Raw genomic sequence first — 18,734 nt, forward strand, 5'->3', positions numbered from 1 at the left:
GTTTTAGCTGGAATTTAAAAGCTTTTTGATGTTTTGAGTCACTGACTTGCCAATTATGCTTGTAATAAACCTACTGTCCCAAGTTACTGAAGCCTTACTAGCATCCTCCATAAGTTAGGCATTTAGTGTTGCAAGTCCCATGCTGTCAACAATCTATGAGCAGAGATTTGGCAGGCATCCTCACTTTTGACTTTCAGGTGCCTCTTAAAAACCCTTTTATGACAACAGGGGTTGTTGTTTTTTTTAAAAAAATAGTAGCCAGTCACTTTAATGATAGTTCTATTTTTAAAAATGTATTTGTATTGCTATAAACCGCCCAGATATTTCATGATAGGGCAGTACAGAAATTCTTGAATAAATGCATGCAGGTCCCACTATGCAAATGTAATCCATTCCAGAGAAATGGTTCATAAAGCGAGCCAATGATTTCCATTGTTTCCAGTGGGGAACATCCCACTGCGTATCCAACCAAGAAAAAGATTAGAGAGAGAAATCCATGGCTCCACCCTTGCTTCCACCCTACCAATTGTAAGCCCAGCAGGGTGTTGGATGAGCTCGCTTGACCATATTCAGGTCTTCCTCCCTATTACCTTTGAATTACAATCTTATGCCTTCCGACAGAGAACCTCATCAGAGGCTGCGTACATCTTTGGTTCCGGGGTTCCCTGGTGCCCTTGGCAAGGAGCTGTATCAGCATGTCCCCCATTCTCTGCACCCTTGGCAAGGATGGCCTCCACTCCAAGTCAGAGTGGAGAGGTGTGATTCTTGCCCCGCCCCCCGGGCCTGCACCCTTGGTGGGGGCCAACGTACCCAACCTCTCAGTATATCTCTGTTTGGTTCATATACACTCCCAGAGACAGAGAGATTTTGGACAATCAGGTGCAGATGATATCATGGTATTTCACCATGCCATACACTTCTTTGAGATTGGGCTGAAGAGGGCAAGACAAGACAATTCTGACTAGACCCACTGAGACAGAATGTGTTTTAAATCCCACTAAAATGACAAGTGCTGAAAAAGTACCTCAAAGATTCCAGCAGGTTTCACTACCAGCAGGAGAGCTTTTTTAAACATATCAAGGGTGGTATTCAGCTATAGTTCAGTCAGAGTGGGCCCACTGTAATCAACGGACCTAACTTTGTCATGTTCATTAATCACAATGGGCCTACACTGAGTAAAACATAATTGAAGCCTATTCCCTTGTTGAAAATTTAATTGATAATGAAAAAGTATTCTGTAGTCGAGGAATGACTTGCCTGCTTCTCTACTAGTCTCATCAACATCTGAAATTGTTCATCTTTGTCTATGCACCGGGGTAGTTCCTTTTCCCCCTGACTTTGAGCTTGCTCTAGTTGTTCCTTCAGCTGCTTGAGGACAGAGATCTCTTGAACCAGCTGGTTGTGCCAGGTCTTTGAAGCCTGCAAGTCCAATTCCAGATCCAGTGAGGTACGGATTAGACGCTCACCTCCAGTGGACCTAACAGAAGACTGAACAACAACGACAAAATATTTATTCTAATGCTGAATTGTGATATCCTTTGATACACTTTGTCATGCTTATAGAGACTTGAAATACTAATGGTTGCTGACACCAAACTGAAAATAATGGTTTGCATCCAGTGCAACAGGAATTCCATCTGCTCCTTCCTGTGCACCTCCAAAATATGCTCCAGAAGGTCTCCCAGTTCTCCAGAGCTGATTCTGAGAGTGCAAAGAGGGCTGGAGGGGGGAAGTGAGGAAGTGGAAGTTCTGTTGCATGCACAGAAGTCTCCTGCACCAGGGCAGTTGCAGCATTGGATGCATCCCGATATCTTTATGAGAAATGCTTCAGAAACTATGACCGCTTCAAAAATTATTCAGAACTACATGCCAAATGCTCCGCAACATAATTTCTCTTTGACACATTAATGGAAACACAAACCTTCAATAACATGAAGAGCCGTTGATGTTAATATGCAAAACTGGAACAGGGCACACAAAGAACAGTTTTACTAATCGTTATTTTAAAAGAAACTAGGCTAGCTTGTGAAAAATGTATACAGCTCAATAACTCAATAAAAGAAAACAGAATGTAAGATTTATTTATTTTTACCCTTTTCATCCTGACACTTCGCCTCTCCACAGCATTTCGAACAAAGGGTGGTTTCTTGGATAGCGTTGAACTATCGCTATCACTACGATTAAGCTGAAAAAGAGAAATGAACAAAGGCACTGAGATAGGAAAGTTGCTCATCTAAGGAGAGGTGGCTACACAGGAAGTGGCTACAGCGGAGAAGGACAGCACATACTTTCTATAGAGAAAGTCCTAGCCTCAATCCCTGGCATCTCCAGGCAGGGCTGTAGAAAGACTCCTGTCTGAAACCTGCTTCCAGTCAGAATAGACAATACTGAGTTAGATGGACCAATGGCCAGACAATATAAAGTAGTTTTTATGTTGCCAAGATAAGTTGTGTTGAGGTGGGAATAGAATCTTAAAACAGCACAGCCTCTAAGACTTGCATTGGGAAATATTTTTTTAAGCAGAGTTTATACCAACTGCTACTCTGCTTGAATGCAACAGAATATGAAAAGTGAGTTCTGCAATGGGTTCTTCAGCCAAACACGTTGACACAATATATTTAGGATCAGGGTACTAGAATGCAAAAGACCTACTTATCCATATTACTGAAATAAAATCTGCCTCACAACGGAAAATAATATTTGAATGTCCGCAGTTTGTTTAGAGTAGCAGAAGCGTGACAGGATTATATTCCTAGAGTTGAAATTCTTTGCCTTTGTGTTGTGTCAGGATGCAAGGGAAAGCCTTTATCTGTGTGACTTTTTATCCTGAACTCAGACAATGTTCCTTTGCTCTTGGGATACTCCTTCCAATTGCATATTCAAGGCACTCACTACATGCAGTGATCTGGCAACAAAGGAAGCAGCTTTATACTCCTTCTCCCTCCTTGCGGCATCAACTATCACACAAACAGTACTTTAAATTTTTTTTTAAGTGTTGTTATATTTTTGGAAGCCCCAATGCAGTCCATTCAGGGTAAGTAAATGGAGCAAAATCTGGAAAACCCTTTAGTGCATCTCCTGTTCACTGCACTGAGCCATCCATCTATCTTGCCATGCCTGAATGCCCCCTGTCATGTGCTATTTGTTCCATGGCCTGTTGCCCAAAGGCCTGTCTTAAAAAAACAAGATGATGCAATTTAGAGGTTTAGCCTAGTGCCGAGAGTTCAACTTGCAGCTAAATCAAAAGGAAAATTGATAGCTGGTGAGCCTAACAGTGTCTGAATTGGGAAGCAATAAGTGTATCAGACCCTGTTGTGCTTCATCACAGCAATAGGCAGCCTTGATGTGCAGAAGGAACACCCCGTTCCTCAGCAGAGAGAGCCCATGCGTCAATGAAAGGACCTTCCTGACAGTGTTTTCCTTGTTTGCTTCACAGACTGAAGTTAAAGAGAGAGGTTATTTATAGTCCCGCCTGATCCTGTCTTCTGGAACTAATTAATTATGAATAAACATTTAATCAAAGAGGTGAACTTGGAGCATACGTAACAGGTGGACTGCACATATTCAGCCATATCGTACCTAGTTGAAGTCACCATTTTCAAATTTACATTCTCCCTCTCACCTCCACCCTTCTCTATGCAAAGGTCACACTGTTTTGAAAACACTTTATTCATTATTATGCCAGGATAAAATTGGCAGAGGTCTCACCCATGAGGTCTGTTATTAAGAATATTGGCCAGTAAGTCTATATGCTAAGTTTTTAAGAAAACAATACAGCAACACAGTAATAAAGAATCTAATTCAGGGTCAAGTGAATTAAAAAAAACAAAACACTTAAGGATATTTGTCACAGTTGTCCCCTAACTTCTTTTCCAGTTCTAGAGAGACAGGGAAGAATATAGGAAGCAAGCTTTGGGGGTGAGATTAGAGTTCAGCCTATGTGTCGTAACACAGGTAACCCTTGAGAAATTCTATGGTATGTATAATTGAGTCAACTGCTATCTTTCGATGGACAGCCATCACATGCAATGAACTATTTATTTATATAATAAGTAAATTTATATCCCACCCGTCCTCTCAAAGGAGCCCTACACCTACTGAGATAAAAACTACAGAAAATGGACATGGTTCAAAACTCTGGGGAGACTCCCGTGAAAGAAGACAAAATCCCATGGGACTCAGAACTGGAAAATGACCTGAAATTGTGATCTCTTCGCTGATGTAAACATTTTCCAGTTCATGGAAGAGAACAAAACAACGCTTGCATATTTGAACCTCTGTGAGTGCACACATTGCTACTGCTGGATGTACACAAAAGACTCTTCTGTTAACGTTTAGATGAAAAACTGCTCTGCTGTCAAAAAGTGACAAACCAAATAGGTATGACTACAAAATTGAACTGATCTAACTCCTGCTGAAAGAAGAGCCAATGGTATACATGCAAGTTTCCCTTAGTTTGGAAGGGTGATCAGAGATAAGATCTACACATAACTTATCTACTATAATCCATAGAGTCACTTTAGGCAGATACTGACCTAACAGAAATAGTTATATACTACCAGTTTTATTGTTTGGTAGTATATGTAGTTCTATATGTTTTTCAGATATTATTAAATGTTCTATCATGTTGTGAATCACTTCACTATTTGTTGTAATTAAAGGGCACCATATAAATAAGTCAAATAAATAAATACAAGTAGGAGACAGTTTTATAATGCATTTCTTTAAATTTGAGTAAGCTAAATGAACAAACTAAATGATGTGCTTATGAATCTGTTTCCTTGACTGCCTATATTGGTAATTCTTTAATGAAAACATGTATTTTAAAATGCATTAATATAGGGTGCAATCCAGATAGATGAAACAACCACTAAGTGTTAAGGGATTTCTGAAGCTCCCTGAAAGAACACACCACTGTTGTTTAAATTCTCCCACATTCAAAAAGGGGGGGATCTGAAAAAGAAAGCAGGAGAGGCACATGTCACTAATTTTCCCTACAGATTTCACCTTTAAACAGTGGTTGCGCCAAATCCTCACACCTTTTTTTGCATTTGAGAGAACTGAAAGCACAACTGGAGTTGCTATGGATGTGCCTTCCAACAATTCCATATGTACGTGTGGGTAGGGCTACTGGGTGTCCTCTGAATCATGGCTTGCAGTTTGCAACTTTTGTTTTAATTACTTCTAGGCCATGGCATTTAATATTGGATTTCAGATGTCAATTTATCTGAGCGTCTTAGTGACATTTTCATCTGCTTTTTACAGAAAGAGGGTATATGCTACCTATGAGTATTCTGTTCACAGACAGAGAAAAGTACTGTTTTTCTTACCCGACACACATACTGGCTCTGCGGTCCTGGAGAAAAGGTTTTGGAACGGATAATAGTGCTGCCTCTAACAAAAGGAGTTCGTAGAGGATTAGAAGTTCTTTTATCTTTTGGACGAACTACTGCAGAAGATTGTGCAAGGCTCTCTGTGTTGGTCTCTTTATCCACCTGCAATACAGATAGATATTCGTAAGTTTATTTTTCTCCACCAAAGTGCCATCAATCTGTCTTACAGCTCTAAGGTTTGATTGACAGGGTGAATTCTGCACCTTTTTCGTCAATGTATTTAGGGCAGAATAATATTATAGTACATTTCAGACAAGAATCACTACCATCAAGTTTTAATTTATAATCAGCATTCTAAAAACACCACAGTACAGACACATACCATAACAAGAGAGAGAAAACATGAAAGTTAAAATCCAGCACAGAGTTAAACCTATTTAAGGCTAAACTCATTCATTTCAGTGTCTCAAGTGCCCTGGGTTCTGTGTTGGAATTATGGACTATAAAAATTGTAAATACAATTTTATGTAAGAAATTAGTACTGGCTGGAAGCTGAGGGGGCAGGGTGCCAGAAGAAAATGACAGGAGAAACAGAATCCAGGAGCTCTCCTTGTAAAACTGCTAACATAGAAATATAAGCCTGTTCAACAACTTCCTAGATTTGCTTGAGAAAACAGATAACTGTGCATGGAAGCATGAACGTAGCCTGGTTTGCCTATGCAAATATTTGTTTGTGCTGCCAAGGTCATACAGGTATACTGCATTCTTTGACAGCAATATATTTGGGCAGAGTTTGCTGGCCTGATTCACCATATCTCATTACTGGAGACTTACATGACTCTCTTCTAACAACAAATCTGGGACTTTCAACTAGTTCAGAATGTGAAGTTTCACCCTACAGTAAGAGTGCTACAGAAGATACTTAACTCATTTGGCAATAATGTTTGCAGGCTACAGTGAAAAACAAAACAAAATAAACATCAGACCCAATACTGAATGTCTCTCGCTTCCTCCCTTCTTACCTTCTGTATGCCAAATGCTTGTATTCTACTATTTCCCTGATGCGTTCACAACTAAGCATGTGCCGTGTGAAGCCTAGCAAACAATTCACAAGCAAATGGAAAACAAAAAAGCTCAATTCCATCATGTTAGAGGTGAAACAAGGGCACTGCAGCAATAACATAATGCTTAAGTCAGCTTGTCCTTCTAATCACCTGCTTACATAGGACTTTGCGTTCCTTGTGCTTTCTTTACCTTGATGGCTGCTGACTCAGCCGGTGACAAGGATGTGGTCTCTTCTGTTTCCCATATTGCCCTTCCACTATAAAACCCTCCTCCTCCTTCTTCTTCATTTTCACTGTTGCCATCTTGCTCAGCATCTTCTTCATCTTGCCTGTTACATAACAAAACTTCACTGTGAGTAGGCAAAGCACCCTTGGAACACCAACCATAAGAGCTTTGGCAAAGCTAACAGTATTCTCAGACAAAGTGAGCATAATTTCTACAGCACTATGAGATGCAGCGCAATGCTATATAATACAGTGGCATGAGCACGCTACTAGTTAAAGGGAGAATAAATTTGGGCTTATCAGTGTGATACACCACATTCCACGCCATACCTTATTCATCCTTTGTGAGGTCTTAAAAACAACAACTCAGAACTACTACCCAGGAAGAGAAACCCCAAACAATCCTTCCACATGGTGTCACTGCATGCAGCAAGCTGTACTGTTTGTACTAGGACTTATCACATTAGTCATCTTGGTTGCATGGAATATAGTCATCAGGGATATGAGTCACCAATTGTGAATATGCTTCACTATACTGGGTTGATTCACGCAGTTTAATACAAAGGTTGTGCGCTTCCATGTCAATATGCAACAAAGGTCTCCAAAAGGTATGTATAAGATGAGTTGGGCTTAGCCCAAGCCCAAGAGGTTATAAACAGAATATTTAGAACGAGTATTTCACTTGCCTTATACATATGAATAAAGCGATCATCAGACACAATCTGGCTCAAAAGGGCAATCACACAGATTCTTTTTTGAACATAATAAAAGCACCACTCCAGCATTTCTGGGAAAACCTTAGCAGTTTTTTTATCTAACTAATTTAAACAAATTAAACTGATTAGGCTACACTCTGTTGCGACACACTATTAATGGAATAAACTAGAGCCTATGCATTCAATTCAGGTAAAAAAATAAAATACAGTTTCTTCAAAAATTAGAAGTGTAAAGGTTGACTTCTAAAAGTTAAGAATTTAATTTTTAACCTTGTTATCTCCTTCATTTCTGAAAAATGAAAAATGATTAGAGAGAAATATTCTTCTATGGGGAATTCAGGGAAGGGTATGGGCAAAATTGCTACCACAATAGCGACAAAACCTTTTGACTACATGTTTTTACCTTAAATTTAACTCTTTCTTTTTTACTATTATCATAAAAGCCCATAGAAACTACAGCACTGCAGTGTCGTAATACAACAGCTTCATATCACTTACCAGTTCTCACTAGTAAGTAAAGTGCTCCTGCTTTCTTCTAGCTTTTTCTCTACAGCTTCGAGTTCAACAGCAGTCTGTTCCAGCAGTGCAGATACAGAGTCCTGTGGGGAATGAGTTAATGACATTGTTATTTCTTAATGTCCATTTAGTTTCAACCGAAGCTATCATTACTGAAACCCAGAGAATAGTATTCTGCCAGCTAAGTACACAGTTTAGCGAAAAACAAAAGCTTCACATTTTCTGATAGGTGTTACCATATTTTTCTGTGTGTAAGACGCCCCAGTGTATAAGATGATCCCTATTTTTTTGAACCCAAAATTAAGCAAACAAAACCCTAAAACAGAAGGGAAAATCCGGACGATCGGCGACAGCGGCAGAAAGTTGATGATATGTTTTTTGGCCGATTGCCCTCAAAATTTCCAGCGTGAGGTACATGCAGTGGTGCAGAAGTAGAGGTGGAGGCTCCTCCTCTGTGGCTGCAGGGAAGCGATAGGCAGGAAGCTCCCAAGCAGGATACCAAGGCCCAGTCTGTGCCAGGCCATGCAGTCAAGCAAACCAAGCCGAGGAAGGCGGGGAGCGGGGCGGGGCGGGGGTTTGAGGGAGAGAGAAAAAAGGAAAGAAGGGTGAGGAGAGGTAGCCGAGGCAGCTCTTGGCAGTGGCTGCTCTCCCTCTCTCTTGGCAGTGGCTGCTCTCCCTCTGGTGCTCGAGCTAAGAGTGGCTGCAGGAGGTGAGCTAGCTGCCAGTGCGCAGCCAGCAGGGAAAGGAGAAGGAGGGGACGGTGGCAGGAAGAAGAAGAAGAAGAGTTTGGATTTGATATCCCGCTTTATCACTACCCGAAGGAGTCTCAAAGCGGCTAACATTCTCCTTTCCCTTCCTCCCCCACAACAAACACTCTGTGAGGTGAGTGGGGCTGAGAGACTTCAAAGAAGTGTGACTGGCCCAAGGTCACCCAGCAGCTGCATGTGGAGGAGCGGAGACACGAACCCAGTTCCCTAGATTACGAGTCTATCGCTCTAAACCACTACACCACACTGAGGGACTGCCTCAGCCTGCCCAAGCCAAAATCCCAGACATTTGCTTAAATATTTAAAAAATCCCCCCAGATGCCCATGTTCTGTGTATAAGATGACCCCAAATTTTTTTAAACCCCCCAATTTTTTTGAAATCAGAAACCCTTGCGTTATACAGGGGGAAATGTGGTCTATTTCAGACCCACGAATCTGAGGTTTTGTCTTCTGTCCTAGTGTGGCTTGTGCAAAACATCTTCATTCACAAGTTATTACCATCTTCTCAGTGCAGGGTAGTTTGGAACAGACATCATCTTGCTTATTTTTACTTTGCGCCTGCAGGTATTTATAGCTAAGGAGGTTATACCAACGCGTTGACCTCTCTCCAGATTTGCAAGTCTCAGCGAGGCTAATTTGTGCACCTCCCTGCAGAAACAAAAGAAAGAGCAGCAATGGACATCTTCATAACATTCAAATAGCAATGAAAACATATGTTGATAGAAATGCATGACCTTGAGGTACATATATAATTTTCCTTTCCTTGCAATTTCTGCGTTACACAAATAACAATTTCCATAATTGCAGCAGCACCTTTTTCAGCTGCCAGCCCCACAGTGGGGAAGTCACACCGGCAGTATCTACAAGCATGCCTGGCAAGACCAGTTTGCAGAAATAGCACTTCGGCATGAGTGCAACCCCTGCTTCAAGCGCCATGGGCACTCCCAGGATATTTGTGTTGGGATCCACTTTTCAATATCAACTGACCCATGCAGACACACAAATAAGTCGCTTCAGTAAGCACTGCCTGCTACATCTGCCGGCAGTCCCATATGCTCCCAAGGTGCTTGTGAGGGTACCATCATTAAGAGAGAACAAAATGAAAGTGTGCAACCTTATGGCAAGAACTTGAAGTCATGCATTCATAAATTCATTGTGACAGAAGAAGACCAGTGCTAAAAATAACAATAGATACATATATCTGTAATTTTTGTTCTGCTTAGTTTTTATTAACAGTTTTATGCTGGTTTCATGTTTATAGTCGATACTATTATAACAATCTACAAAAATGCAAATGCAACACTCTGGCTAATAACTGTTAGTGAATATATAATCGGTTATGATGTCATTCAAAATATACAAATAAGCCACTTCAATATGATGTATATATCATAAAACACATCTCACAAAATATAGGGATGCCGGTTTTTATAGGGATGTGGGTGGCACTGTGGGTTAAACCACAGAGCCTAGGACTTGCCGATCAGAAGGTTGGCGGTTCGAATCCCCGCAACGGAGTGAGCTCCCGTTGCTCGGTCCCTGCTCCTGCCAACCTAGCAGTTTGAAAGTACATCAAAGTGCAAGTAGATAAATAGGTACCGCTCCGGCGGGAAGGTAAACGGCGTTTCCGTGCGCTGCTCTGGTTCGCCAGAAGCGACTTATTCATGCTGGCCACATGACCCGGAAGCTGTACGCCGGCTCCCTCGGCCAATAAAGCGAGATGAGCGCCGTAACCCCAGAGTCGGCCACGACTGGACCTAATGGTCACAGGTCCCTTTACCTTTACATTTATATGTATCAGAGTCAAACAAAGAATCAAACAAATAAATGAACAGCGAGGAACACCAAGCCGTCTCTCAAAGTAAGACGTCTCTCTTATAACAGACGTCTCTATTATAACGGGCTGCAATCCTAAGCCCATATACCTAGGAACAAGCACCATGGGGCTAAATGGGACTTGCTTTTGAGTAGACATGGTTAGGATTACAGCTCTAGTTGTTTAATATATGAGCTTGTTTTCATTGGTTTGCAGTTTGTATTATCCTTGTATCAATAAACACTGACACAAATACCTTAAAAGGAGGGATATAAGTGCATTAAATAAATAAATAAATAAATAAAATTATTACTTTCCAGAAAATAGTTACAAAGTTCTGTCTGATAATGTAATAGTTATACAGGGAACCCTAACTATCAGTCAAATGATAGTTTAAACACTAAAAGCATTAAGAGAACAGCATAAACAAACACTAACCAAGCATTCTTCAAGGTGGTACTTATTCAAAGCGCAGACATCAATCCTTAATGTCTTCTGTCGTAATACAGAATAAGGGATTGCAACGCAAAATAATTCATTGTAAATTAGATTGTCTGATGCTTCCATTAGGCTTGTGCGGAACAAACAGCTTGTGCTTTCAGAAGAAGGAAGAATAGCCACACGAACACTCCTGTTGAAAAATAGCTATAATCAGCATTATTTACTTTACAAGCATATGTGGAGAATATTACAGTTCGGCACAGCGTCCCCACACAAGAACTTTGCATAAGCAACAGGATCAATCCCAAATATAATAATGAGCACTATGCTGTTGTATACTTGCCCTGAAACAGTAGCCATATAGTAGGCGCTGCTATTTTACAATGTCTAATTATTTCAGCATGGTTTCTGTTGGATATCTATCATACAGAGCTGGCAAGATGAAATATATGAAATTTCATTTATTAGCATAATTTAGTCAGAAATTAAAGACAGGAAGATGGTGTACGAGCTACAGGCATGTGAAAATATCTGGGAAAGATTGTCTAAAAACCTCTGTTTCTGTCATGGATTATTTTCTCCCATCTTTTGTACACAGACAGAAGAGAGACAGAAAACTGTGATGAGCCACATAATCTACATAAAGCAAACAACAGCTTGCTGAAATTCCCTTATGGGAAGACATTAGGACAGATAATTATCCAGTTTCCCAGAACTATTCATTACTATTCTTTTACAGAGAAAAACACTTACAAATAGACTATAGTCAGATAATGCATGCATTAATCCATTAACCCATTTATTAACTCCAGTTTATGCTTAATCTTGACTCGGAACTACTATAGTTAATTTACTCTGCTTCCGAGAAAATATTTTCAAGACGAGTACTCTTTAAAAGCAAACCAAGCTGGGTCAGTTAATGCTTTTAACATTTGCGGCTTTGCTTGTATGTGCTCCATGGAAGTTTCCTTCTAACTTTTGTATTTCACAGAGGCTTCTTTTGTACCAGCTGAGCTATTCAATGAGGACAGATAGAAGGACAATCTGTGGTTGTTACAGCTACCAAACCCCATGCTCTGCTAAGTCCTGTACCAGCCAAGGCAGAAAAGGGGGAGTGGCTGGAGGAAAAGAGGTTTCCCAGCATTACCGCGGTGTACTCCCCTCTTCTACCCCACTCCTTAAACTGGGTGTGTGTCAGGTGAATGGGAACGCTTTGGATCCAGCACTACTGAAATTATGATTCAGCAGAGCATCCAATTATACCAATATATACCACTGCATTGCGAAATGTACCATCCTATTTCCTATGTATGGGTTGTATCCAATCCTAGTGAAAGAACTTCTAAAAAAAAAGCACACCAAGAACTCAGGCTAATGTAAGTTTCAATGGTGGGAGTGGTCCCTACTCACAAATCAATAGTAACAAAAACTAATCCATTCAAAAGTATATATTCTGACAAGGATTACAAACTCAAATAGAGATGGAAACTTACCGTATTTTTCGCCCTATAGGACGCACTTTTTCCCCTCCAAAAATGAAGGGGAAATCTGGGTGCGTCCTATGGGGCGAATGCAGGCTTCGCGGACCTCTCCGCAAACAGCAGGAGCGCTCCCGCTGCTTGCGGAGAGGTGCCTGCATGCTGAAGCCTGCGCGCGCTGAGCTCAGCGCGTCCAGGCTTCGCGGACCTCTCCGCAAACAGCGGGAGCGCTCCCGCTGCTGGCGGAGAGGTGCCTGCATGCTGAAGCCTGCGCGCGCTGAGCTCAGCGCATCCAGGCTTCGCGGACCTCTCCGCTAGCAGCGGGAGCGCTCCCGCTGCTGGCGGAGAGGTGCCTGCATGCTGAAGCCTGCGCGCGCTGAGCTCAGCGCGTCCAGGCTTCGCGGACCTCTCCGCTAGCAGCGGGAGCGCTCCCGCTGCTGGCGGAGAGGTGCCTGCATGCTGAAGCCTGCGCGCGCTGAGCTCAGCGCGTCCAGGCTTCGCGGACCTCTCCGCTAGCAGCGGGAGCGCTCCCGCTGCTGGCGGAGAGGTGCCTGCATGCTGAAGCCTGCGCGCGCTGAGCTCAGCGCGCCCAGGCTTCGCGGACCTCTCCGCTAGCAGCGGGAGCGCTCCCGCTGCTGGCGGAGAGGTGCCTGCATGCTGAAACCTGCGCGCGCTGAGCTCAGCGCGTCCAGGCTTCGCGGACCTCTCCGCTAGCAGCGGGAGCGCTCCCGCTGCTGGTGGAGAGGTGCCTGCATGCTGAAGCCTGCACGCGCTGAGCTCAGCGTGTCCAGGCTTCACGGACCTCTCAGCAAGCAGCGGGAGCCAGCACTGGGCTCCCACGGCTTGCAGAGAGCTGCCTGTTTGGGGGCTGGGGTCGGGGGAAGCTCGGGCTTCCCCAACCCCGCGCCTGGGGGGGAAATAATTTTTTTCCTTTATTTCCCCCCCAAAAAACTAGGTGCGCCTTGTGGGACGGTGCGTCCTATAGGGCGAAAAATACGGTACATTGGCCTGAGTTCTTGGTGTGCTTTTTTCTTGGTATATTTAATAACAAGAACTCCAACTTATTTTAAGTGAAAGAACTTCTGCATCTGCAATAGGACTTCCACCCCCCCATCCTGAACACTCCCCCCACTTTGCTTTGGGTTTCCCACTAACCCTCCAGAGTAATTGGGGGGGGGGGCATTAGGGGTGTGCAGGAAGTGGGTTGGAAGTCCCATTGCACAAGCAGAAGTCCTTTATGCTAGATAGTTTGCTGTTTGGTTCCTCACACAACAGGATAATGAATAGCCATAATGTTCAATTATGGAGATTATACCCCAAAAGAGTGATGTAGCAGTCAAAGTGTTGAAACTATTTCGTAAATTTGGAAGCACTGTTCTTTTCATTTCAAGTTAAATTGGGAGTGGGGACTTTAACTTAATATAGTTTTTGTACCTATAAAGCACTATAGCTGACTTAACAAGCACAATCCTATACAGTGGAACCTTAGTTCTTGAATGCTTTGGTACTCAAAACATTTCGGCTCCCGAATATCGAAAACCTTGAAGTAAGTGTGTTCCGGTTTTCAAACGTTTTTCGGAAGCCAAACATCTGACGCAACTGTCGGTTATTGTTTCTGAGGCGCCTTGCTTTTCAAACGTTTCAGAAGTTGAACAGACTTCCGGAATGGATTACGTTTGAGAACCAAGGTATCACTGTATATGTCTATTCAGAACCAAGTCCCTCCCCATGTTCGGTGGTGCTTACTCCCATGTAAATGTGTATAGGATTGCAGCCCAACAAGACTCCTTAACTAAAGTTTAGGGTAACAACAACATTAACAACAACAAACAGTTTTACTTCACAACTGAAGTAAGCATATTTGGGAAATCACACTTGCAAGCAATAAAATGGATCCTTTATGAGCTGGTCAATTGCCTTCATAACAAATTAGCCAAAAGACAATGAATCTGCAAAAGCACACAGGAATGTAAAAAATTTTAGAAAATAATTCCAATTTCCCATGCCATATGCTAAAGTTGGAACTTATTTATCATTTGATAGTCAGCTTATTCAGTACTGATTTCTCTGTCTCCCTCTCCCCCTCTCCTTCCCACAATCTTATACAGGCATGTCCAGCATGTCATTCCACTTACTTACACTTTCTGGTCTTGCTGTGGCAGGAGAACAGGCACATTATTCATCTGGGCAACTAATATTGCAAATTGCTTATTTTTCTCATCATACCTAAATTGGAAAATAAAGAGAAAACATAACTGTAGGCAGTGATAGAAATGACCCTAATCACAAAAGAGGTTGTTGATATTCTAAGACACTTTCTGATTTTCAGACCTGTGTACTCTTAGACTAGCCGAAAACAGTAGAACTCACTTCTGAGTGTACACACAAGATTGGACTACAGGTCTACAACCACAAGAATATTTACCACCAAACACAGTGGGATTTAATTTACGTAATTAAGTTTAGGATTAAAGGTAAAGGTAAAGGTACCCCTGCCCGTACAGGCCAGTCGTGTCCGACTCTGGGGTTGCGTGCCCATCTCGCTTAAGAGGCCGGGGGGCCAGCGCTGTCCAAAGACACTTCCGGGTCACATGGCCAGCGTGAGAAGCTGCATCTGGCGAGCCACCGCAGCACACAGAAACGCCGTTTACCTTCCCGCTAGTAAGCGGTCCCTATTTATCTACTTGCACCCGGGGGTGCTTTCAAACTGCTAGGTTGGCAGGCGCTGGGACCGAGCAACGGAAGCGTACCCCCCCACGACTTACACTATGCTAAAATAAGCAAGGGATACTGTATTAAGAAGTACCAGAGGCCTGTACTCTGAGGCCCTGTCATCAAGTCAGCAATATTCTCCCATCAACACCACAGATACGCAAATCCAAAAAATATTTTTATGCCATTTATTTAACTAAATATTACATGAATTGTTGAACACTGAAAGTTATTTGCACAATATAAAAGACTCCAGAGTGGAAGAAGTATTGGAAATTAATTAAGATATTAGTTCAAAACACTGGAGAAATAACTCAGCTTACTTCATTGAAATTTGAACTTTAGCAGTCTTAGTTGCATCTTCATTGTCAAACACAACAGCTTCTGGCACACAAGGCCTGGAAAAAAGAGAACATTTAGATGGCTTAATGTCTACAATACTGGGGTTGAGTTGGGCGAATCATTCCACAAAAACAATTACTGTATTTTTCCATGTATTAGACGAGGTTTTTTGACTCAAAAATCATGTCCAAAAACTGAGGTCGTCCTATGCATGGATAGTGGACTGGGGGGGGGGGGAGCGGTGCGCCTGCCAGCCAGTTGGCGGGAGCGCAACTTCCCCTGATGCCACTACGCGCGGGAAACCATCTTGGGAGTGTTTCCTGCCTGCAGCTGTGTGGGGGAGAGAAGCTCAACAACTCTGGGCCATCTCCCCTCATTTTCTTAAAATTGAGTCCGCAAAAATAGGGGGAGGTCTTATACATGGGGGTGTCTTATAGATGGAAAAATACAGTAAATCCTGGAAGCTCCCTTGTCACACTGTCTGATTTGGTTAGCATGTATACCATGTAATATATAAGAGTACCTTTGCACAGATGCTTCATACACTCCACTGTCTCCAGCCACAGACTCATCTGACACTGCAGCTGATACACAGGCTGTCTTCAGTGCAGCTCCTTCAACCATACTTACACCTACAAAAACAGAGGGAGGAAAGGAAAAGCAGTTTTGATCATTTTTATGCATCAGCAAGTGAAAGACTAATCCTTAATTTGTATGTTGTTATCCCCTTAAAAAGAACCCTTTATTTAGACAATAAGCAGAACTTTTAAAATGTTTGAAACCAAGTCTGTTATAATGGGAATTAAAAAACAAAAAACTTTGCCTAAGGCAGGGGTAGCCAATGTGGAGTCCACCAGATGTTGGATTAAAATTCCAATCTTCCCTGACCACTGGCCAGAGTAGCAGGTACTGATGGCAGGTATGAGTCTACCAACATCTGAAGGGCAGCGTGTTGACTACTCTGACATAAAGTCTTGGAGAAATGCTGCAGATAGATGGTACTGAGCTAGAGGAACCAACGGGCTGACTCAGTATACACCACTTTCATATGATAAGATCAAGAATGTTTTTAAAAAATAGATGTCAGTTGTGCAGATGTTCTGCAGAACAGACAAAGTGATGATCAGGTAAATAAGACAAGGCCAACACAGCATAAGACCCAGCAAGTCAAATGCAGCCTGCCAATTACAGAAGTTCTGTACATTGATTGTCAAGACAGTATGTGAGCCCACCGCAAATTAATTCTTGGCCTCAGTTGTTCTACTATCCTAAGACAGTAGCATGTTCTGCAACTCACCTTCATGCCTCTTACCTTAAGCTGCTCACTACTGGTAATACTTCTCTACATGGGACCTACAGATTTGCAGTCTTTTAAGAATACAACCTTTGTGGCTTCTCAAGAAAATCCAGTAAGTGTGACAGAAATTATTCTAATTAAATATTTTCCTGATACAGGTTCATTCTATCTCCCCCCCCCCCCTTTAAAGCCCTACTTCATTATTATTTTTAAAAATCTGGATGATAGTTTTTAACTGCACAAATTCCATTGTTCAAGTTAATTAAACTAGATAAAAGATACTGAAATTGGGGAGCAGAAAAAGCTTTGGAAAAAAACACTAAAGAAGGGGTGCTGGAGATTTGGGGAATATGCTATTTAGTTCTACTTACAAGAACATGTGAGGACACATGATCCCAGGAGGCCAGGCTGTAACTCAATCATGCAGCTTTTGCGCTACTCTAAGCTGTGTGAGCAGAACCCAGGGAGTGGATGCTTTCCTCATTACTGCCCTGAAATAAACTACCTGTGGTGATTATTATGTCTGCTGACTGAATAACAACCCCAAATCACTTAATCTGCTTAGCGCCTTATAGCTTTCACTTTAACAGCCGCAACCATTCTCAAGGAGCCAAGAAAGGTTAAGACTAATTACTAGCAAGATCTAATGGGAATAATAACCATTTCATACTACAAACGTGGCCATTGCTCAAAAGAGAAGGGAAAAGCTCAGGGCATGATGTTAAAGGCAAACACCATTCCAGTATCTTTCCTTGATCAGGGTTATGTGACCCATTAATATGATGCTTACTTAACACAACAAAACCTTAGAGATACTAACTGAAATTCTACTTGGTTCTTTTTCACAGATTAGCAAGTAAGTCTATAGGGTAGGTGGACTGTGCAATACCTAAAGAGTTCCAACATGCCAGTCCTTCAGCAAGCTCACAAAATAAAAGCTCTGTGGCCATCTTGTTGTGGACTCTTTGACACCATTTTGTGAGTCATTTTGGACTCAAAGCTGTCCATGGAGGCTCAGGTCGATTCTTATGTCCAGGGCAGCTGTCTATCAACTCTACCTGGTATGCCAGCTAAGACCCTACCTGCCAGCAGACTGACTCGCCAGAGTGGTGCATGCTCTGGTAATCTCCTACTTGGACTACATGGGGCTACCTTTGAAGGTGACCCAGAAACTACAACTAATCCAGAATGTGGCGGCTAGACTGGTGACTAGGAGTGGCTACCGGGACCATATAATATTGGTCCTAAAGGATCTTCATTGGCTCCCAGTGCATTTCTGAGCACAATTCAATGTGTTGGCGCTGACCTTTAAAGCCCTAAACGGCCTCGGCCCAGTATACCTGAAGGAGAGTCTTCACCCCCTTCATTCAGCCCAGACACTGGACTTCTGCTGGTTCCTTCACTGCGAGAAGCAAGTTTACAGGGAACCAGGCAGAGGGCCTTCTTGGTTGTGGCACCCTCCCTTCCTGTGAAACACCCTCCCTTCAGATGTCAAGGAAATAAACAACTGACTTTTAGAAGACATCTGAAAGCAGACCTGTATCGAGAAGTTTTTAATGTTTGATATTTTAGTATGTTCTGATATGTGCTGTGAGCCACCCAGAGTGGCTGGAGAAACCCAGCCAGATGGGTGGGGTATAATAATAATAATAATAATAATAGTTGTTGTTATATAAGCAGCAATCCTAATGCCACGCTACTTTAAACAGAGTCACTGACAACAGGATGGTTGTCTGAATCCACCTAGAGTGTGGAGTCTACATACAGATTTGATGATGCTGCTTGATTAAGATTTTAGAATCCTTTGCACTCATAAACTGTGTACCATTTTGTTGTGCTAAATGGAAAGCAGTATATAAAACATTTCCATAAAAGAAAGAAATAACTAAGTTGCAGTGTCAACTATTTCTCTTTCAATTAGAAACAGTTGTGCCAGAAGCAGCCTGTTTGCATCTAGGGTGTTGCTTTTATGTTTGACCAACTCCTCTCCCACTTTCAAGAACATATTGTAGTTTCAGTCACAGAGC

The 18,734-nt window shown here is 42.3% G+C and overlaps 1 protein-coding gene across 1 annotated transcript in view; it reads right to left on the minus strand.

Annotated features, from left to right (window-relative positions):
• The window catches only part of WWC1 (WW and C2 domain containing 1), a 78,317-nt gene that overhangs the window by 2,908 nt on the left and 56,675 nt on the right, over positions 1-18,734 (minus strand). The window contains exons 12-21 of the mRNA XM_083430726.1: positions 15,934-16,042; positions 15,392-15,466; positions 14,496-14,582; positions 10,876-11,068; positions 9,120-9,269; positions 7,837-7,937; positions 6,588-6,726; positions 5,331-5,495; positions 2,093-2,185; positions 1,258-1,488 (exon numbers count right to left, since the gene is read on the minus strand). Coding sequence (XP_083286852.1) covers positions 1,258-1,488; positions 2,093-2,185; positions 5,331-5,495; positions 6,588-6,726; positions 7,837-7,937; positions 9,120-9,269; positions 10,876-11,068; positions 14,496-14,582; positions 15,392-15,466; positions 15,934-16,042 — 1,343 coding nt within the window. The remainder of the gene's footprint in view (positions 1-1,257; positions 1,489-2,092; positions 2,186-5,330; positions 5,496-6,587; positions 6,727-7,836; positions 7,938-9,119; positions 9,270-10,875; positions 11,069-14,495; positions 14,583-15,391; positions 15,467-15,933; positions 16,043-18,734) is intronic.

This window comes from Podarcis tiliguerta, assembly GCF_965153285.1.
Source record: "Podarcis tiliguerta genome assembly, chromosome: 2".
Classification (NCBI taxonomy): domain Eukaryota; kingdom Metazoa; phylum Chordata; class Lepidosauria; order Squamata; family Lacertidae; genus Podarcis; species Podarcis tiliguerta.